Consider the following 22,793-nt stretch of genomic DNA (forward strand, 5'->3'; position numbering starts at 1 on the left):
CGGTGTAACCCGAATTTGAGTGCAAGTCGGAACACCATAAATAGATTACTCTATACGTAATGTACTGTACTGTAAAGTATTTTACTATAATAAAATGTATCAAATGACATAAAAACAGTACTAGAAAAAAAAGAAAACAATTCCTTACCATATGAATTAAAGTAAAAAGAAAAAAAAAAAAAAAAAAAAAAAAGAACAATGCCTTACCTTAATCCTATGGTTGGCTTGCACACTGGAAGGAATGTTGCCAGGGACAAAGAGACAGGTTTATTTTGGAGAGGAAGATGCTGGAGAAACTGGGGCAGGTGAGTCAGGATTCTCTGGAAGTGAGACAGAAGATGCTGGAGAAGGGGCAGGTGAGTCTGGAGGTGAGGCAGAACCTACAGATGGTGCTGGAGAAGCTGGAGCAGGTGAGTCTGGAGGTGAGGCAGAAGCTACAGAAGGTGGTGGAGAAGCAATAGAGGCAGCTGAGGCTGATGGTGGAGGCTCTGTAGCAATAGAGGTAGACGGTAGAGGCTCTGTAGCAATAGAGGCAGTTGGGGTAGAGGGTAGAGGCTCTGTTGCTGGCAAATCTGTTTTAGTAGAGGCAGCTGATGTAGAGGGTGCAGGTCTCTCTACTTTCTTAAAATACCACTCCAGGTTAGACTGGACAGACGGGATCCTCTTCTCATTCAAGATCTCCTTGTAACACTGCAGTAAGTCCATGATGCCTCTGGAAACCCTAGTGAATCTGTCCATTTTAGGATTCTGAGCCTCGAAAGTTGCCAATGCTTGCTGTATCTCAGCAAAACCTTTTGACAAGCCATGCCTTGTGAAAGCCTTAGGATCTGGGGTGGGGGTTTCTTCTTTTTCCTCTATGATCTGCTTCTCCAGTTGTATCAAGTCCCCAGCTGATAACTCCTCTCCATGAGATTTCAGCAGCTCTGTAACATCACCAACCTCCATATCCAGATCGATTTCCTTACTCGGGGCAACAATGTTCTTGATAACATGGTCAACTGTGTCCTCAAACCCATGGAAATCATTCACAAATTGAGGACATACAGTAGTTTCTTCCAGACACCATTCATGTTTGCCATCTTAACCTCCTCCCAGGAATCAGCAATGTTCTTAACAGCATCAAGGATATTGTAGGATTTTCAAGTCCTTCTTTGTTTCAGTTGCCTGTAATGCCATAGCAATCGTCCTTCGGAGGTAGTAGGCCTTGAATGAAGCAATCACTCCTTGGTCCATGGTATTAGGTGGAAGGTAAACCACCTTGAGTTAGGGTAAAAGTCTCCCAGCTGGGCAGGGTGTCCAGGGGCATCGTCCAGCACTAGCAACACCTTAAAGGGGATACCATTTTGGGTGCAATACCGCTCCACACTTGGCACAAAATGGATGATAAACCAGTCCTCAAACACTGCAAGTGTCACCCATGCCTTCTTATTTGCCTTCCAAATGACTGGGAGTTGACTCTTCCAAATGCACTTGAGTGCCCTTGGATTTTCAGCCTGATACACCAGCAAGGGCTTAAGTTTGAAGTTCCCAGGAGCATTTCCCCCAAAACAGCAAAGTTAGCCTCTCCTTACTGGCTTTATGACTGGGTGCAGACTTCTCCTCCTTTGCTATGTACGATCGGTTAGGCATACGCTTCCAAAATAAGCCTGTCTCATCCACATTTAACACTTGATAAGCAGAATAACCCCCCTCACTAATTATCTCAGCCAATGCTTTAAGAAATTAATTTGCTGCTTTCTCATCCCCACTAGCAGCTTCACCTTGCACTTTAAGATTATGGTAATTGGCCCGAGCCTCAAATCGCATAAACCAACCCCTACTAGCCGGAAACTCTCACTTTCACTTTCTTCCCCCTCCCCTTTCTTTTTTCAAACAGCCTTTTAGCCTCTTCCTGAATCATCATTAGGCTCACCGGAATACGCCGTCGATTTGATCTCCCAACCAAAGTACTAATAATCTTGCCAGTTCAATAATTAAACCACTACACTGCTTGGTTATCACTGTTGATTTCATAGGAGCAGATCCTTTCACATGTTCAACGATGCGTTCTTTGTCCTTAAGAATAGTAGCCACGATCGAACGACTAAGGCCAAGCGCTCGGCCAATGTTCGTTGGCGTTTCACCATTTTTAGAACGCTTAATATTCAATTTCACTTCCATGGTGATGGCCTTTCTTTTCTTAGACGTACTACCATCAGAAGAATCTGCCTTACGCTTAGGAGCCATAACGAAAGGCAAAAAGTTCCAAAGAATGAGAGAGAACAGGCAAACACAACCAAAATGGCATAGAACTGGAACTGAGGGACGCCGTCTTCCTCGCCCGCAACCACCACAAAGCGTATTCATCCGCTATGCACTAGAAACTAGTTCGTAATTGTTTACGTCACTTAAGATGCTAATGCTGTAAGACGGAATGACGCTTAATATTATTTTTTATATTTTTGTGGGGGTGCGTTTGTAACTACAAACCAGCGTAAGTCGGGACCGGCGTAACCCAAGGGCCCCCTGTACAGGGAATAGTTCGACACAACCAATATCTACCAGTATATATGTCATTGACAGCAGTTTCTAGGACATCTGTTATCACTAGAGGAATTAAGTCTCTCGCGGCCATCTAAATCAGTGGTTACATAATCATTTCTGAAGAAACTAGTCACCCAATCAGTGATCCCTCCCATCGGCTAGTTGCAATAGAATAGAAGGTGAGGTCTGATCTAATTGGTGGTTGAGAGGTAAGAAACTACTTTTGGAGAGTCCTCCCAGAAAGCTGCTACTTTTTTTTGAATGTATCAAAAGGCTAGGGGAGGGGGGGCATATATGGAACAAGTTCGCCACTGGTCACAAAAAGAGAAAAGCCTGCACATCAATCTTATTAAATTGAAAGCAGTTCTCCGAGGGCTACCCAGCATATTATCTGAGTGAAAAGCTTTTTGCGAAGAACAGCACAGCTGTAGGGGAACCTTAGAAAGTCTAACACAGTAGTTTACCAGGCAAAATGGTTTTTCTTGTGTGTGGTGCCTTAGAAGGGGTCATAATTCTCTCGGAGCCTCTGTTCAACCAATTGTAGACTTGGTGTTTTTGCTTAGAGAGATAAGCTAGTCTCAGCGGTAAAAAGGCTATTTTAGTGCTCTGCCTTAAGCTAAAATTTCAGACTAGTAGACATAAACTTCTCTACTACTAGGGAGTTAGCAATGCTCATTCAGATATTTGAATAGTCCTGTCGTCCAACAGAACTCAGACCCCCAGTATGGACTGTGACCTGAGTTCTGAAGTCCCTGCCTGTTTATTTAAGACTAAATGGACACAGGCTTGAGAATGCTCAGGTCAGGAAGAAAATCTAGATCTGAAAAATTTTCTCTGGTCAGTTAGAAAGCATATTTTCATGTTCCCCTTACCTCTGCCAAGGTGGTTTTAAAATAGTCGATTTATTTGTTTGTCTATCTGTTTGTAGACAGGATTACGTCAAAACTACTGGACGGAGTTTGACAAAATTTTCACCACAGATAGATTGATGGTGAACAGCAACCCCATTAAATTTTGATGATCAGGATTTAAATTTTTCTATTTCACAGATAACGTCAAAATAATTGATGGATTATGACAATTTCCACCACATATAGATCTTAAGCCATGGATGACATTTATCTTTTGGAGATGATCCAATTCAGGATTCAGATTTGCATTTTTCACAATTCTAAAGATCACGCCAAAACAAATTGACGGTGACAGATTATGTTGAAATTGGATTTTAACTAAATTTTAACAATGGATAGATATGCATTAGAAGAAACTGAAATTTTGGAGGTGATACAGATCAAGATCATGATACTGGATCAACATTGCACTTTTCATCATCTACAGTCAGCATTTGAAAAGGGGAATGTATGGTGTAATAATTACGTCAATTCCCTTGGTTGACTGGAACAAAAACTGACAGGACATTAAAACATTCCTCACACAAAAAGTATATATAAATATCATCCTTACAACAATATAAATTAACGAAACTTATCACAATATTCTAATACTTAAGCTTTAATAACTATCTGGTTGTGATTAAAATGGATTAAATTAAATTTACAAATGTACAGATCTTATAGTACAAATGCTAAGGAAAAACCACAGATTTTTCTATAAACCACTATAGACTAATTACCAGAAGAAAAAATTTGCAAATATGTAAACATGTGATTTTATAAAACTTTGTTTAGAACAAGAAAATCAATTAAATATAAACTCTACACATAAGAGCATAAATTATCTCTCATACAACACCAAACAAAGATTTGGGTCTTAACCTTTAGACCTATAGATATTAAGGATCATAATTTTAAAGAACACTACTTTCTGCAATGAGACATATTCTATGACAATAATAATAGGATAAAACATGTTATTAATACCTCATAATGATCTCTGTGTTCTTTCCAGGAAAAAATCTAGCTGTTGACTCTAGTATTCCTTTCACTTTTCTAGGGAAATGTAAAAAAAAAATCAGTATTTGTATCCATATTGTTTTGAATAATGCATAGAATGCATATCTATTATGCAAGTCTAACATGCATGAAACAAAAGAACAGAATAAAACAAGTTTTAGACACCTCTACAGCTGTAATATCGTATAAAAATAGATACGTTAAAAAACTTCAAGAATGTACTGTCTCAACTGGAAGATAAGAAAAATATTGTAGAATATATTAACAGAAATGCTAAGCTGTGTAAGGCCTAGTTGGTAAAAGTTTTTGAAGCTTGATGCTGTCCCACAGCCAGTCAGATGATACCAAAGCCCCATCAGATGAGGACGACGCCTTAGAAGAAGAATCCTGAATTACAATAAAAATCCATCAAAATGAAATATAATTGATAATAAGATTAGCGTTTATGAATAACAAAGTTCAATATTACTATCATTAGTGATTTTTTTTTGCTACTGCAGAGTAGAAAATTTTTTATTTACAGTATTGTATATCATTTAACTATGGCATAAACAGAGCAATAATTGAAAAAAAAAATTACCTTTTCACCGATGATATGCGTTGCTTCACTGGAACGAAATTCAGGCAATATTTCTCCTCCATATCTTAAGTCAGAAGTTAAGGAAATCAAAAGCACTCTACATAACTTGTACATTCATCAATAGAATATTCAACTTCTTATGGATTTTTTATATCAATATAATTTATGTTTTTTTACAACAAAAATAACTTGGAAAATCTAGTTACATACAGTATGTGTACCCACATGAACTTTATTAAAGGTTACCATGTTTGTTTGATGGATCTACTAAAAAGAAATTTGATATGTCAATACAATGCGTATATTAATTTCTAAGAATGTCGTCCTGATGGAAGGTTCTTTGAGGCAGCTTTCTGAGGGATATTTAGCTACAGTGATACTCCCAGAGAATTAACCATAGGTCTCCAGAATTCTAACTCCTGGTGCGAGTATCCTTAATATATCTTTAAGGATATCGCATAATATCAGGAGACGTATTTTTTGATACGACACACAACAATCTTCACCCCGAAGAGATTTTACTCTTTGAGGGGGAAGAGTGGCGAATGAAGGGGAGCCGTTATCAATGTACCCGATGCAATCCCTCCCCGTACTACTACGGCGCATTATTCCTTTGATCGTAGCATTTAAGCACGGTGCTCTCCCATGTTTCTCTCGGTGTTGTTACTGATTCCAAGGAATATTATCATGCAATCTCCAGCCTCTGGAAAGTTGATTTAATCTTTTCTGTGTATAATTTTCAGCTCCCTTCTCTCAGTTAAATTAACATAATTTAGGTGTTAAGCGGAGCACTGCCATCTCTGGAGACAGCCATCTTGAGACCGGTGTTGCACGTTATAAATGCAATTATTTAGTTAGTAGTGCGACGTTACCGGTATTTAGCTATAAAGAATTTTCTAGCTAGTTAGGCAAAATTATACTAGTGAAGATTGCATACACATATACAGTACAGTATAATATTTCCTCTTCCAAAACATAACGTTTCTTTCGTATACAATAGGGCCTTGGTGGTATCACTCATAGCCGTGCTCCCCACTTGTTAGGCTAGCCTAACCCGTTTAGTATACATTAGTAATGTTAATCCCATTGTTTAACCTCTAGTATCGTTTCTATCAATTCGGTCTGGGATATATATATCCCCTAGAATTATTGGAATAATTCAATACGCTTCTCTTTTAGAGAAAAGTGGAAAAACTCTTCTTCCCCCCTGAGCGCCGCCATCCCAGGCAGCGACCCTATCTTCTGCCAACGAGTAGTTAACTCCGGCTTGACATGGATAGTGTTTTACCGTCGATCTTCTTTGCCTCCAAGTATCCCGGCTTTGAAGTATGACAGTAACTCAGGGTGTATTGTCTTGCAGGCAACAATGTCATCGACAAGGGAATCGTTATTCCTCTGCCGGCTATGACGTCGGCAAAGGAAGCTAGGCTACCTAGTTTACAACTGAAAGTAGGCGGCATAATTGCCACCACCTTTCTCCCTTGTAGACCAGAAGACATGTCTTATAACCAACAATGTCGCCATGCTTCCTTGATTTACTGCTGAAAGTAGGCGGCATACTTACCACCCCCTTTCTCCCCTGTAAACTATAAGACCCTTTTCCCTCCCCCCTTCTGTCCTTTAGTGTCGGGCTAGCTGTCACAAATTTCCTTTGGCCAGTATTCTACAATCATCCCCGTTTGCCGGGCTGACAGAGTTACCAGCGGGGTTCCTACAAGCGGTGGTTAGGTTACCGCGTCGACCAGCTCCCTAACGGAAGCAAATGCTCCGGGAAAAGGCTGAGCCGGCCCTGACGGCTGCCGTTGGGAAACCCATTATACTGTTGAGAATTCTTCAGTCCTCTCTTGGACTGTCATCCACAAGCCTTGCAACCCGCAGTGAATTTGTGGCTGGATGGAAGCTAGAATCAAAACCAAATGCATTCCTCCCCTTTCATTAGAACTCTCATTCTGGGAAGGTGCCTTAAGGAACCTTCCATCAGGACGACATGGCCATCCCAAAAATAGATTTTTCGCTTTGCTGAAAATACGTTATATTTTTTCTTTTCACCTGACTTAGACAAATTACATAAAAATGTTATTTTCCTTAGTAAAATAAATTTTTGAATATACTTACCCGATGATCATGTAGCTGTCAACTCTGTTGCCCGACAGAAATCTAAGGTCGGGATACGCCAGCGATCGCTATACAGGTGGGGGTGTACACAACAGCGCCATCTGTGAGCAGGTACTCAAGTACTTCTTGTCAACAAGAACTCAATTTTCTCCTCGGTCCACTGGTTCTCTATGGGGAGGAAGGGAGGGTCCTTAAATTCATGATCATCGGGTAAGTATATTCAAAAATTTATTTTACTAAGGAAAATAACATTTTTCAATATTAATCTTACCCGATGATCATGTAGCTGATTCACACCCAGGGTGGTGGGTGGAGACCAGCATACATGTTAACATAAGAAGCTAAGTATCCCGTATCTCATTTTAGCAGTTATTCAAAATAACAAACATAAAATAAATAAGTACCTGGTAAGGAAGTCGACTTGAACCATTACTCTGCCTTTTTAAGTACGTCTTCCTTACTGAGCCTAGCGATCCTCTTAGGATGCTGAGCGACTCCTAGGTGCTGAAGTATGAAGGGCTGCAACCCATACTAAAGGACCTCATCACAACCTCTAATCTAGGCGCTTCTCAAGAAAGAATTTGACCACCCGCCAAATCAACCAGGATGCGGAAGGCTTCTTAGCCTTCCGGACAACCCAAAAATATTTCAAGAGAAAGATTAAAAAGGTTCTGGAATTAGGGAATTGTAGTGGTGGAGCCCCCACCACTACTGCACTCGTTGTTACGAATGGTCCCAGAGTGTAGCAGTTCTCGTAAAGAGACTGGACATTCTTAAGATAAAAGACGCGAACACTGATTAGCTTTTCCAAAAGGTTGCGTCGAATATATTTTGCAGAGATCTATTTTGTTTAAAGGTCACGGAAGTTGTGACAGCTCTAACTTCGTGTGTCCTTACCTTCAGCCAAGCTTGGTCTTCCTCATTCAGAAGGGAATGAGCTTCTCGTATTAACAGTCTGAAAATAATAGGATAAAGAATTCTCTGACATAGGCAAAGATGAATTCTTAACTGAACACCATAAAGCTTCAGACGGGCCTCGTAAAGGTTTTTAAAATAGAACTTAAGAGCTCTTACAGGACATAATACTCTTTCTAGTTCATTTCCAACCATACGATAAGTTTGGAATATCGAACGATATTGGTCAAGGCCGAGAAGGCAGCTCGTGTTTGGCTAGAAAACCAAGATGTAGAACATGTAGCCGTTTCGGATGAAAATCCGATGTTCTTGCTGAAGGCATGAATCTCACTGACTCTTTTAGCTGTGGTTAAGCATATCAGGAAAAGAGTCTTAAAGGTGAGATCTTTCAGGGAGGCTGATTGAAGTGGTTCGAACCTGTCTAACATAAGGAATCTTAGAACCACGTCTAAATTCCAACCAGGTGTAACCAAACGACGCTCCTTCGTGGTCTCAAAAGACTTAAGGAGGTCCTGTAGGTCTTTATTGTTGGAAAGATCTAAGCCTCTGCGACGGAAGACTGATGCCAACATGCTTCTGTAACCCTTGAAAGTGGGAGCTGAAAGAGATCGCTCTTTCCTCAGATATAAGAGGAAGTCAGCTATTTGAGTTACAGAGGTACTGGTCGAGGATACGGAAACTGACTTGCACCAGTTTCGGAAGATTTCCCACTTCGATTGGTAGACTCTAAGGGTGGATGTTCTCCTTGCTCTAACAATCGCTCTGGTTGCCTCCTTCGAAAAACCTCTAGTTCTCGAGAGTCTTTCGATACTCTGAAGGCAGTGAGACGAAGAGCGTGGAGGCCTTGGAGTACCTTCTTACGCGTGGCAGACGTAGCAAGTCCACCCTTAGGGGAAGAGTTCTGGGAACGTCTACTAGCCATCGAAGTACCTCGGTAAGTTATTCTCTCGCGGGCCAGAGGGAAGCAACTAGTGTCAACTTTGTCCCATCGTGAGAGGCGAACTTCTGCAGTACCTTGTTGACAATCTAGAACGGAGGGAATGCATATAGATCTAGATGAGACTAATCTAGTAGAAAGGCATCTAAAAGAACCACTGCTGGGTCCGGGATAGGTGAGCAAAGTATTGAGAGCCTCTTGGACATCGAGGTTGCGAAGAGATCTATGGTTGGCTGGCCCCAGGTGACCCAAAGTCTCTTGCATACATCTTTGTGGAGGGTCCAATATGTCGGAATTATTGTCCCTTCCTACTGAGACAATCTGCTAAGACATTCAAGTTGCCTTGGAAGAAACTTGTTACTAGTGAAAAGTCTAGACCTGTTGAACAGGAGAGGAGGTCACTTGCAAACTCGCACCATGTCAGAGAGTAGGTCCCTCCTTGCTAGGAGATGAACATCAAAGCAGGGAGTTGTCCGTGTTCACCTCCACTACTTTGCCTTGAAGGAGAGACCTGAAGCTTTTCCAGGTCAGACGTACTGCCAGAAGCTTCTTGCAGTTAAAATGCATTGTCCTTTGACTCGAGTTCCATAATCCCGAGCATTCCCTACCGCCTAAGGTCGCACCCCAGCCTTCGTCCGATGCGTCTGAGAAGAGAACGTGGTTGGGAGTCTGAACAGTCAGGGGAAGACCCTATAAAAGGTTGATAAAGTCCTTTCATCAAGTCAGACCAGACTTATCTTCCGGAAACCGGAATCGAGACCGCTTCTAGCGTCTTGTCCTTTTCCAGTGAAGAGCTAGATGAAACCGAAGAGAACGGAGGTGTAGTCTTCCAAGTGACACCAATTGAACCACGGATGACAGTGTCCTAACCAGACTCATCCACAGCCTGACAGGGCCGTGTTCCTTCTTCAGCATCTTCTGGATGGATAGCAGGGCTGGGGGTTGATCGTCTTGTTCAGCCATGTCCTCATCAGAGGGTTCCTCATCCGAAACTGATGAGGAAACGGCAACGGAGTGGGCAACGTCTGACTCGCTGAATCCGGTCGCACTGGTGGATGCGTGACGGAGCCGGACACAAGATCATGGTACTGCTGCACAGTCTGTGAACTGTCAACCATGGGGATGCGAGGAAGTACAGCGACAACCCGAAACTGTCTAGACTGTCTGGGTAGTGCAGACAACCCCTTATCGGGTTGCTGAGGTTGCCGCACTGCGTCACAACAAGTCACCTCTGCTGGTTGTTGAACGTCTTCCCAGTGACACACTGAACGTCCACAACCACCTCCGAGAGTAGCTTAACGTCAACGTGCGACTGGCAACCCACACTGGGTCGCACCGGTGGAGGAACCATCTCAACTGGCGGACGTGAGTAGGATACCTCAGCGTCAACAGGGCGTACAACCAACCGGTAGGAAGGTCGTTGGCAAGAAGGTTCTTCTCCGTAAAAAATCCTCTATCAGGGACTAAGCTTGGACTGCATGTCTTGCAACAAAGCCCAAGGTCTATGGGAGCAGGTGTGGCAACAGACGGGGTTAGCGACTGAAGCGGAACCATTTACCCTCCCTGGAAGCATGTTATGCTTTAATTAAAGTCCATAGGAGGCTAAGCAGCTTAAGGCTCCTCTCCAAATGACAGAGTCCTCAAGGGAATAACAGAAGGAGGGAGAACAGCACTTTCTCATCTACAGGAACCATGTCCGAGAAAAGCTAGGTTATCTCAGTGAGGGTTTCACTGGTGCATAAGCAGCAGACCAGAAGGCAACGCTATGTAACTGCCTGACAGTCTGTGAACTGTCAAAAACTGAACTGTCAACCACAACAGGTGCGTGAGGACATACAGCACTGGTGCATTAGCAGCAGACCAGAAGGCAACGTTATGTAACTGCTTGACAGTCTGTGAACTGTCAAAAACTGAACTGTCAACCCCAACAGGTGCGTGAGGACATACAGCACTGGTGTATTAGTAGCACACCAGAAGGCAATGTCATATAACTGTTAGACAGTCTGTGAGTTGGCAACAACCAAAGCTGTGTGGGGAAGCCTCAACTCCTGACTGACTAGCTTGCTGCGGGCGAGTGGCGGTAACCACAGTGTGTTGCTGAGGCTGACACACCGTGTCAAAACACGGCAGCTTGTGGTAGCTCACGCACGGCAACGGAGAGCTCCATGTGTCTGTGGGAGTCAGCATGCGTCTGGCAGGGTCGACTGCGCATGGGTGGAGGAGCTCTCACAACAAGAGTGTGGGAGCAGGCAGCCATGCCGGGCGCACAACCGTGGCAGGTTGTAGGCCAACGGGTGCATCGTCAACCTTCTCCGCAGTCGGAGTGTGGGAGCTGGCAACAACAAAAGCGGAGTGCTGGTGCGTGGGAGGGACTGCCGTGGGTTGCGGAGCATGCCGCATTGTGGCAAAACACGGCAGCTTGACAGCACCTTCCCACTGCTGATGCGGTAGCTCACGCATGTCAACGGAGGGTGCAGCATGAACATGCGTCTGGCAGGGTCGACTGCGCATCGGAGGTGGAGCTCTCACAGGTGGAGTGTGGGAGCAGGCAGCCGCAGTATCTGCTGAACGCACAACCGTGGCAGGTTGTAGGTTAACAGGTGCAGAGTCAACCTTCTCAGCACGATACTCCTGCATGAAGGAAGCAAGCTGAGACTGCATATCTGTAGCATGGACCACTAGGGTCTATAAAAGACGGCAACAAACAGAGCTACTGTCCGTTGTGACTGAGGGTCTAAAACAGCTGGTGCGGCAACAGACGGAGTTACTGCCTGTTGCGGTACCACCTTGCCTCTCTCGGAAGGTGTGCAGTCGTCGAAGACTGCAGCGAGTCCGAACTGACCCAGTGGCTACACCTAGGCCGTTGGACTTGCGCGGAAGGGACCGACTTGCACTTAAAAGCTGCAAGATTTGGCCCATGGTTTCTGCGAGAAACCTCTTCCGCAGACGAGGAATAAATGGGCTCTCTCGTTTTTGTGTGGGTGGGGTGATCACGTCGGCAACGTGTGTAGATATACCCGAAACCACGGAGGGAAACGTCTGTTCGTCGATCAAGGCCTGTGGAACCCATAAGTCCTTCGACATTACTTCTCCCCTGGGCTTGGGAGCTTGTAAGAGGTATCGGACTAGGTGAACAACTGGCACGAACAGACGAACCCTCGAACGCAACACTGTAACACTTTGCGCATATCACTTTATCACTTTTGATTTTCTGTTTGCACTTATTTCACTGAACTCGAAACTTTAAGTGATTTGTACCTGAAACACGCAATCCTATCCTTCATTAAAAGGTAGTAATTGCGAAAACAGTTTTACAATGCAACAGAAAAACATAATGAAAGATAAAGAATTCAGTGGCTGGAAAAGAGACTAAACACTAGATCAAATAAACTACGTTTAAAATCTCTCACCGCATAAAGCCTGGGAACAAGAATAAAACTCTAGAAACGTTTTACCTTCTTCCCCTATAGCGACTAGGGAGAAGAGTAAAAAACGAGAACAACGTTACCCGCTTGAACGAAACGTTTATTCTCCTCTCTCTCCCTCCGTCTCTATCTCTCTCTCTCTCTCTTGACTTAGAACCTGAGAGATGAGCCCAATTATATATCGTTAAAACATATTATTTGTTAAAGGAAAAAAAACTGAAAGGTTTCCCAAATAAAAAGTTCCTTTATTAGAATTAAAACCATTTAAGCTAAGAAAGAATGAACGAAACGCTAGAATCGGTTTACTCTTACTGCAACGTGAAACCGTGAAATACTCTCTCTCTATCGTAACGATAGAGCGCATGTTGAACGTACTGAACGTCAACGACTGCGGAGACTAAACTAAACGTTAGTTCATCTTTGAAAACAGTACGAGACTATCAAAGAAATTCTTTCAAAAACATTAAAATTAAAAAAGTATAAATTCTTAAAAGGAAATACGATATGACGGGCTCAATGTTAATTAACTTCGGTTCCAAGTAAGGACCGCCTACTATTAGGAAAGGTCGCATATAAACAAACATAAAAATTAATTTTTTATAAGTTTATAATAAATGGAAAGTTAATCGAAGAGGCCTATAAATGGCGGAGAGATATAAAATAAATAGATCTATAACTTGTTAAGCAAAATTACTAAAAACCTAAACACACTTCCGTCTAAGGGAAGGGTCGGTCATTTAAAAGTGAAAGAGAGTCCATACTCTCTTCGTCACCAACACTTCCGTCTAAGGGAAGGGTCGGCCATTTAAAAGTGAAAGAGAGTCCATACTCTCTTCGTCACCATAATTAAATCTATCCAAAACGAGTTCAAGTTTTGAAATGAAGATAAAACCCCTGCATAGCGAAAGCTCAAAACTGGAATAGTGTACTTCACCAAAACGTTGTGAAAACAAATCCAGTTAGGGACAGCGTATTTAGTAGGTCTTGCCTGTGGCACGACAGAGGAAAAATTGAGTTCTTGTTGACAAGAAGTACTTGAGTACCTGCTCACAGATGGCGCTGTTGTGTACACCACCCACCTGTATAGCGATCGCTGGCGTATCCCGACCTTAGATTTCTGTCGGGCAACAGAGTTGACAGCTACATGATCATCGGGTAAGATTAATATTGAAAAATATGAAATTATAAACAAGTCTCTAGATTTACCAGCATTGTATCTGTCAGTGAGCAAAATATTGCTCCGTACAAGTATTTTTTGTGAACAAATATTAATGAGACTGGCATGTGATACACAGAAATCAAGTCTCGCAGTACTCATTCCCCAACAACACCATGTTCTCAAGCTTTTTACCCCATTTTGCTTTTATGTACCTCAAAAGGCCCCCTTGCTCAGAGCCAAGCTCTTTCACTTGGTGAGCAGCATCAGCAGAATAATTATTTCTTGACTGTACCTTTGGAATTGATTTTTGTATAGTTGTGACCGCATGCTTTGTCAAGATGTGATTGCCATTGTTCAATATAATGACGATATGTGCTGCTTTATAAATTAAATCTTATGACAATGACCCCCAAGAGGATTAAAAGACAGTATGGAAAATTTAGATCTTGTGTGCGGTCAACCTGCAAAAACTGTACGTTCATTTTGTAACCTCCATGATTGGTACAGTTACAATTCTAAAGAATAAAGATATCAAAGCATTAGATGACGGGAAGCCTGTGCTGATATTGAAGAATCAAGCCCAACATATTCTTAATGCTGAAAGTTTTCTGCTTGTCTGGATTGATGAGAAGCAGTTCAGACGGTATACAATTACCAAAAATATTGAACACGCAATGGTACTGTTACTGGAGCTAAATAAGATGAAGCATCAAGAGAATGTGATGGTGATTTCAACTGTGGAGGAGAGGGGACAGGGTGACAAATTATAAGCTTAAAGTTTATTATCTGTATTCCATTGGTGTAGTGCATCGTGTCAATACTGTGATTTAAATACTGTAATTGTAATGAAAAGTGTTTCCCTAACAGTATCTCTTATGTGTATGTTACGTTGTCTGCCAATCAAGTCAAAAGTACAAAGCTCTAAAGAACACTGCTATTAGTTAAGGGGGAAGAGCCAGAAAAGGCTAAGCTAGTTGATTGTAGCAAAGATGACAACAGTAATGACACGGCACTTCCCCAATTTTGGGAGGTAGACGACATACAAAAAAAAATTTTTTTTCTTCTCTTTGTTCCTCCCAGCCAGCCTGATAAGGGATTCACACTCAAGTTTGGTTGGTACGCTAGGGTGCCAAAGCCCACCCTTCCCCGTTATCCACCACAAATGAAGCTTCATAATATGGTGAATCCTCTACGGATATTTGAAATTATTACAAAATATATTACCCTAAATTATCATAAATATTCACGAAGACTCACTTTTTAGTAATATAGTATACATGTATACGGTAAAATATATGCTTCTACTTACTGTATCAGCTATTCAAAAAAGGATACGCAATTACATATCTTCGCAGCAAGTCAATTTTCTCCACAGGACTGGATATGCTGACTAGGACCCCTGTTAAAAAATCTGGCAGAGGCTGCACAAGAAATGATTTTTAATTATTCAATTTGACAATAGTAGATAACATAAAAAACTGGTTCTGTTTCATAATTACATCAAGATTTATTACAGAAAGAATCGACCAACAGAATTGCCATTTTCAACTTTTCCAGCATTGAAAATTAGTACAGTATGAATAAGCTTTTAGCTTTGGTATAACTGAAAATGTAAGTACTGTATAGAGTTTTTTTAAATTGTAGCTAGTATAAAATACTACCCCATGTTTCAAATACTATACAGTACTATAAATTATAAAGCAATATAGAAAAATATTAAAGATTTCTAAACAAGTCTCTATTACATTATAAAATAATTTTACATAAATTTTAAATCAGCATGAAAGAAAACATAGATCAAAAGAAACTACAGTTCCAAAGTAGTAACATACAGTATTCCCTCACCTACTGCTGACAATCAGTTTCAGGCCTGCCGTGATGGGTGAAAATCCGTGAAGTACAAACGCCCTCTCTACTTTATTATTTATGTATATCTTGAACCTTATAAACCTAACCCATGCTAATACTAAAGAGAAAAGTTTCTTTTTTATGAAAAAATATTTGCACATTACATAAAGTAAAGAGTATGTAAGCAGTTACGGTAAGCATTATTAAAAGTTATTAAATAGTAAGTTTTAATTTTACGTTCCCTCTGCGAGTATGAGGTCCTACTAGCCGTTGAAGATATTGCAGCCTGGCTTGAATGATGACTATGATACTCATCTCGTCTTTCTTAATGTAGCAAACGGTCAACTCTACATTTTAATGGCATCCAACAGCCATGAAAATTATGTGTTCTTTAAACATGTGAGAAGTTTCACCTTCTCAACTATGGTCAACATCTTCATTTGCTGCTTAAGATCACAACAAAAGGCTTTAAAAGGAGTGGGACATTTGAATGGCATCATAAAGATTGAAACAAAAATATGATGATGCTAAAACCTCACTAAACGTAGGAATACAAGTTAATGTAATGCGACGTAAACACAACTGATGCGCATTTGGGAGAAACTGCAAGTTGAGATATTGCACGGTGACGCTGTTCTTCAAGACCAATCAGCTCTCGGTATACAAATCTCCATGCTCTCATAGGTTGACTCTCGCCTCTCAGCCAATAACGTGCCGTGTACGATTTCACGTGAGAACAGATAAAGCAATATGCCGCAACTCGCTGTTTCTATCTGAATTTACACTTTTTCTTATCTCACGGGTTTGCGCAATTTAGCATAAAATACGCGAAATTAAGAGCATATACTGTATTTAAAAAACTGCAATTCAATGGGACCGTGAAACATGAGCCGCAATGTAGCGAGGGAATACTGTATTAGAAGTTTGTAGGTTCAAGAATACAAAGTTTATACATTGAAATTTAAAAAGAAAAAAAAAAGGACTTATAGATATAGAAATGAAGAGGGTAACGTTTCTTACATTAGTAGTTGGTTGCTTTGAACGAGGAATTTCTGGATGACCAAACATCATGAGATGAGCGGGGTTGTCATTGTAACATACCGAGCCATATTTACAAAGCTGTAAATAAATTTATAATAAAAAAAAATTCTTAATCAAACTGAATATAGAAAATGTTTAAGAGATAAGAGATGACAAGATATAACAGTGCTTGCTAAAAGAAAAACTGAGTAGAAAATTCTTTTTTACTGCACATAAGGCTTTTTGACTAAAAAGTACTCCAGACTTTGTTACCTCTTGAAAAATAGCAGTCATTTGGTAATATCCATGAGTGAATCCAGCATATACAAGCAACTATCAATATTTGAGTTTCTATTGAGAGATAAAGGAAATACATGAAAATAGCAGGTCAGGAAGTTGGGAATTTAGTTTATGTATAACTAGCGGTTTGCAGAGAAGAAATTAATTTAATTTTTAAAAAAAAGTTTCTTTCATTACAAACTTATAAGACCTAATCAGCCAGAATCTCAACTCCTAAAAACTCACATATCTAATTAGACATTGATAAGATCTGCATGAAAGTTCCAAGGGATTGTTTTTTAGCATTGGAAACTGCCTCTCCCAAAGACAAAGGACACATGTTAAAAGACAAAAAGAAACCCTGAATTGCAAAACTGTTATCAATTAAAAAAAATTAGCTTTAATTTGCAGTGAAACATTATTCCACCTTTATAGTGAAGTCTCTAGTATGGATAAACAATTGTAACAAAACACTACAGGGCAACTGTAAGCAGATCGGCACCTTTGAACCATGTAGCTTGAAACACTGCGAGGAGGGCCTTATTTCTTGACCAACTCTTTACTATAACTTTAATTACCCTTCTAGTGGGAGGGTCAAAAACATTTAATCCTCAGCTATAGCCAGGAGATTCTGATTTGGGTCTTGGCAAGCACTTTGGAACATACAAAGTAAAACAAAAAATGGAGTAGAAAAGTTCAAGGCCATTACATAAAGGTTATACCCTGAGTAAGAAATGTTTGCAATACCATCAATTCAACAAATGCACAAAGATCAATTAACTATCGACAGAATTTGAATCTTGTAATCCAACAATATGTCTTAAAGATGAATGATGGATAAGTAAAATAATTATTAAAGACAGGAGGAAAAAGAATGGGCAGCTTTCCTTAACATAAAATATGACTAGTTGCAATCACTATATTTAACAAATAGATGCAAGTGGTCCAACATCTATACATATATGGTCTATTGCATTCCAAAAGCTAATTCAAGAATACTCATCTCATGTTTCTCACCTATAAAGCTTCCTCTGTAGATATTTCCGCAAAGCTGATATGACATTGTATTCCTAAGATACAAAAAGTCTCTGCTGATAAAAGGAAGTGAAATCTTACATCATATCTCTGAAATTACTAGTCCTAGCGTCATGCCAAACAACCCTAACTTGACAAGTAGATGATCCTCAGCAAAAGCAAGGCCTCCAGAAGGACTGATATGAAGGTCCTTTCTATACCAGAAGAGTGAGCCATAGTTTTGACCTTGGGAGCAAAGGACAAACTGAATGATGACCAACCTTTGGTGTGGATGACATTGCCTGAAAGAGCAAGCACTTCACCTACCAATCTTGATAAAATGACAAATTCGTGGATAATTTGTATTTTTCCTAACTATACAAACCTTAGCTATTTAATAGGGGTATTACTTTCGGCGTAGCTGAAATGACAAGCCATCATTTTTAACATGGGTTAACTACCCACACCGCTAGTTAGCAGGGGGTAGGGAGAGTAGCTTGCTACCGCTCCGCCTCACACACCTGTGATTGAGTTCACTTTGCTTGGAGGTAGGACTTCAAGGGGGATAGGGCTGGTGGGAAAGTTTGCTTAAATAGCTAAGGTTTGTATAGTTAAGATAAATACAAATTATCTACGAATTTGCCATTTGTTCCGTAGCTGGAATGCAAACCATGCTATTTAATAGGGGTCTCACCCATTAGGAAAGGTGGACGTCCCAGCCAATCTGGCTTTTTGGCTTTACCCAGGGGCTCCTTATCTGAGTGTGTCAGCACTCAAGAAATAAGGAGTCCCTGCGCCTTGCTAAAACCTTGCTACACAAGGTTCGCGGCCTACGCAAACAGTTTGTTGAGGTATGTATAAGTGTGACTGTCCTGGTAAAGTTATTCAGAGTTCTTTAGAAGGAAAAACTGTGCACCAGGACTTTCCCAATACCACCTCGTCAGGGTATAGGGATGCAACTGTATTAATCTTAATACTAGGTATACAAGGGAGCATGGTTTACCTGCAGTGGTTTGAGGTCAGCTATGCAGAGAACCCAGGATGCTGCTTTCACTAAGAGAGAGGAGAATGATGAAAAGAATAAGGGCCAGTCAAACCTTTTCATTCATGCAGACTAAAACCGGGTAACAATGCCCTCAACCTTCGCCTACTTGTCCATTAAGGAGCTTGAGGTTTTTAAACCAGCTGTTGTACAGCCACCACAGGACCGATAGAGAACGTTTCAAGTCTCCTGTGGGTCACGTCTTGCAGGTAGTGGGATGTGAACGTGGTCTGACGCTTCCACACCCTAGCTTAAAGAACCTGCGTCACTAAATAGTTTCTCGTGAATGCCAGGGACGTAGCTATGCCCCTGACATCATGAGCTCTGGGGCAATGTGACGTTGGAAGGTCTGGATTCAGCGCATTGTCAATGACCCTGCGAATCCACGCTGGGATGGTGTTCTTGGTGACCCTCCTCTTGGTCCTTCCTATGCTGACAAATAGTGCAGGCACACGAGGACGGGCTGCAGCTGTTCTCTTAAGATACAGCCTCAAACTCCTCACTGGGCATAGTAATAGATAGTCTGGGTCATCTGTTACAGTACGGAGACTAGAAATCCGGAAGGAGTCGAATCGAGGATCCACTACTCCCGGGTTCCGAGCCTTAACAATAAACTCGGGGACGAAGCTGAACATTACCTCTCTCCATCCCCTTGAATGGGCGATGTCGTATGAGATCATGAAGTTCTCTGACTCGTTTGGCCAAAGTCAAAGCTAGCAGGAACACCATCTTCCAAGTCAGGTGGCGATCAGTTGCCTGGCGTAATGGTTCATAGGAAGGTCTCTTAAGAGACCTGAGAACTCGAACCACGTTCCAAGGGGGAGGTCTCACTTCCAACTGGGAGCAGGTAAGTTCATAACTCCGTATGAGTAAAGAAAGTTCTAGCGATTAAGAAATGCCCATTCCTTTCAGTCTGAAGGCTAAGTGATAGCCTTTCACTGCTGAGACTGATAGGCGCATTTCTTCACACAAATACACGAGGAACTCTGCTATTGCTGGAATAGCGGCATCGAGTGGATAGATACCCCTTCCACGACACCAACCACAGAAGACTTTCCACTTTGCCTGGTAGAGTGCTGCTGATGACTTACGCAAGTATCCAGACATCCTAATCGCAACTTGTTGCGAAAATCCTCTCTTAGAGAGGAGATGCTGGATAATCTCCAGGCGTGAAGTCGTAGCAAATCTACAGCTTTGTGGAATATGTTGGCATGTGGTTGTTTGAGTAGATTGTGTCATGAAGGGAATTTTCTTGGAGGCTCCGTTAGGAGTAGAAGAAGGTCAGGAATCCATTCTGCATGATGCCATAGCGGAGCTATGAGGGTCATTGAAAGATTGACCGATGTTCTGGTCTTGTTGAGTACCCTCCTCATCAGACAGACCGGGGGGGAAAGGCGTAAACGTCAATGTTGTCCCACCGTTGTTGGAAAGCATCTTGCCAGAGAGCCTTGGGGTCTGGGACTGGGGAACAATACAGCGGCAGCCTGAAGTTCAGGGCCGTTGCGAAGAGGTCCACAGTCTGAGAACCCCACAAAGTCAAGACTAGCCATTGCCTACATGGACACCTGGAGGGATAGAGAGGCAGCTAGTCTCTCCTTTGTATCTTGTTCCCTGCGTAATAAAAACTCAGACAACTTGGGGAGGTTTTCACTGAACTGCCGTCCAGCGATATCAGCCTCCAACTTCCCGACTGAGAAGGTAAGCTGCATATCCTTCCAGTCTTTGTGATCCATTGGCAAAGCTAGGGAAAGGGGCCTACAATCCTCCAGTGCAGGGCAGGGTTTCCCAGCTTCCACTGCCTTAATCACTGCCTTAAACGACTTTTCCGCAAAGGGGAAAGCCATAGTTACTGGAGCAAGAAAAGAGGGATGTTTCTTGCTCAGGGCCAGCACCTTTGAATTGGTGAAGCCCTTGTCCTTCAAGCTGCTGGCTAAAAAAGCCTGAGCCTTTGCATGGTCAAGCACTATGACCTCCTTAGGCTCTGTCTCCTCCTCTGATACCGGTTCCGCCTTTAGACGAAAGAAGCAGTCTGGATAGGACTCAAAGCTGGGCCAGAACTCCATGTCCTCGATAAGGACAGTTCCCAGCTTCTCTGAAACAAAGATCTTAACGTTTGTAATCGGCATGTACTCAGCATGCCTCCATGGGTTTACCTCGGAACACGAGGGAAGATCCTTTACGTTGAGTCTCTGTTGAGACCCGCAGGACGCTGGTATCTGACCTCCCAGGTTAAGGAGCAGAGGACGTAGAGGGCACGGGTTCTGGGGCAGGAACCGATGAAACAAGAGACTGTTTTGACTTCATCCTCCTCCGTCTCTGGTGCCAACGTTGACTCCTCATCTCAACCTTCCGCCAGAAGGTCCTTTTCGGTGTCCTCTGACATCCTCTCATCATCTAGATGGATGTCCTTCATCGCATCCGAGACATCCGTGTCGACGGCTATCTGGATGCAAGGGATCTCAGGGTGAGGCTGAGGAATAACAGCATCCGCAGATGCTTTGAGGAATAGAAAGGCTCTCATACGCTCACTAGGGAGGTAAGGCTTACCATAGCTAAAGAGCCTCTTCTACCCTTATCAAGAGGATAGTAGCCACTGAACAATTACAGTGCAGTAGTTAACCCCTTGGGTGAAGAAGAATTGTTTGGTAATATCAGTGTTGTCAAGTGCATGAGGACAAAGGAGAATCTGTAAAGAATAGGCCAGACTATTCGGTGTATGTGTAGGCAGAGGGAAAGAACCGTAACCAGAGAAAAGGATCCACTGCAGTACTGTCTGACCAGTCAAAGGACCCCAAAACTCTCTAGCGGTAGTATCTCAACGGGCGGCTGATGCCCTGGCCAACCTACTACCTATAGGTAGCAAGGAGTGAAGGGTGAAGTACGAGTGGCGGCACTAGTCACTGAATCACTTCCTTCCTCCGGAATGAGGCTTCTAATGGAAGGGGAGAATATAAAATAATCAAGCTTCCACCCATCCACCTCCATGCCGGTATCTGACAGCGTAGCGTGTGGATGGCAGCCCAAGGAAGGGCTGAAGAACACTCTAAGGCAAATGGGTCTCCTGCCGGCAGCTAGATCTGCCGCTACAGCTATCCCGGAGCTCATGTCCATAGGGAAGCTTTACGACTAGGCCATACCTGCAGGAACCCAAGCCGGCCCTACAGCCTGCCGGAAATCGGCGAGATTGTAGGACAACGGCCACAGTGATGTGATGGCTAGGCCATCACTAAAGGACAGAATGGGAAGGGGAAAAGGGTCCTGTATAAGATGCGAGAGGAGCCGGCAGCATGCCGACCCTAACACACCTAAAGGAAGCTCTGTTTCAGTATCGGCGCCATCCTAGGCAGACAGGGAATACATTCCCCAGCCTAGGGTCTGCTAATACAGTAATGGGGGCCGGCATCATCTAGCTGCCTCCCTTAATTACATAGAAACAGAGTTCCACTCTTCTTCAGCCTAGGGAATGCGAGCACAGGACTTGTCGACTAAACCACAGGGAGAAGGGGATCACATGACCCCTTCAAGTGCAGTCTAGGGAGGCTAAGCCTCCTATGCCAACCAACAATATTTGACAGGGGAGTACAGACAGTCCCCAACTAACGAACACAATATGGACCGAGAGTCTGTTCGTAAGCTGGATTGTTCGTAAGTCGTTAGTGTTAAATTTTGGCCTAGGGTAGGCGTAACCTGACTCGGATGTCTACGATTTTCAGCCGTAGAAGTCAACAAATAGCCCCATTTCATATAAAATAGGTTTTTACAAATATTTTACTTTATCATATTACAGTAGTCTGTATAATACTGTAAAATTCAGTTCAGTATGTTGTTTTATTATCCTGAACTGCACACTACATAATAGAAACTTGCACAAACAATCTGCCATACATATGCACTGCATTTCTGAATCACCTGACGAAGTAAAATCGTAGTAAATATAGTGTACTGTACATTTAGTACAGTACTGTACATTAATTCCTTTTTAAATAAATGTACTGAAAGCTATTTTATTGTTCCATTACCCAT

General features: G+C 42.3%; 1 protein-coding gene across 4 annotated transcripts in view; it reads right to left on the bottom strand.

Annotated features, from left to right (window-relative positions):
- Positions 1 to 3,953: 3,953 nt before the first annotated feature.
- DNAlig3 (DNA ligase 3) overlaps positions 3,954 to 22,793 on the bottom strand; it is a 108,364-nt gene continuing 89,524 nt past the window's right edge. For all 4 annotated transcript variants that reach the window (XM_068390099.1, XM_068390096.1, XM_068390097.1 and 1 more), the window contains exons 20-23: positions 16,436 to 16,534; positions 14,903 to 14,988; positions 5,017 to 5,080; positions 3,954 to 4,823 (exon numbers count right to left, since the gene is read on the bottom strand). In XM_068390099.1, coding sequence (XP_068246200.1) covers positions 4,710 to 4,823; positions 5,017 to 5,080; positions 14,903 to 14,988; positions 16,436 to 16,534 — 363 coding nt within the window. In that variant the 3' untranslated portion in view covers positions 3,954 to 4,709. The remainder of the gene's footprint in view (positions 4,824 to 5,016; positions 5,081 to 14,902; positions 14,989 to 16,435; positions 16,535 to 22,793) is intronic.

This window comes from Palaemon carinicauda, chromosome 16, assembly GCF_036898095.1.
Source record: "Palaemon carinicauda isolate YSFRI2023 chromosome 16, ASM3689809v2, whole genome shotgun sequence".
Lineage (NCBI taxonomy): Eukaryota > Metazoa > Arthropoda > Malacostraca > Decapoda > Palaemonidae > Palaemon > Palaemon carinicauda.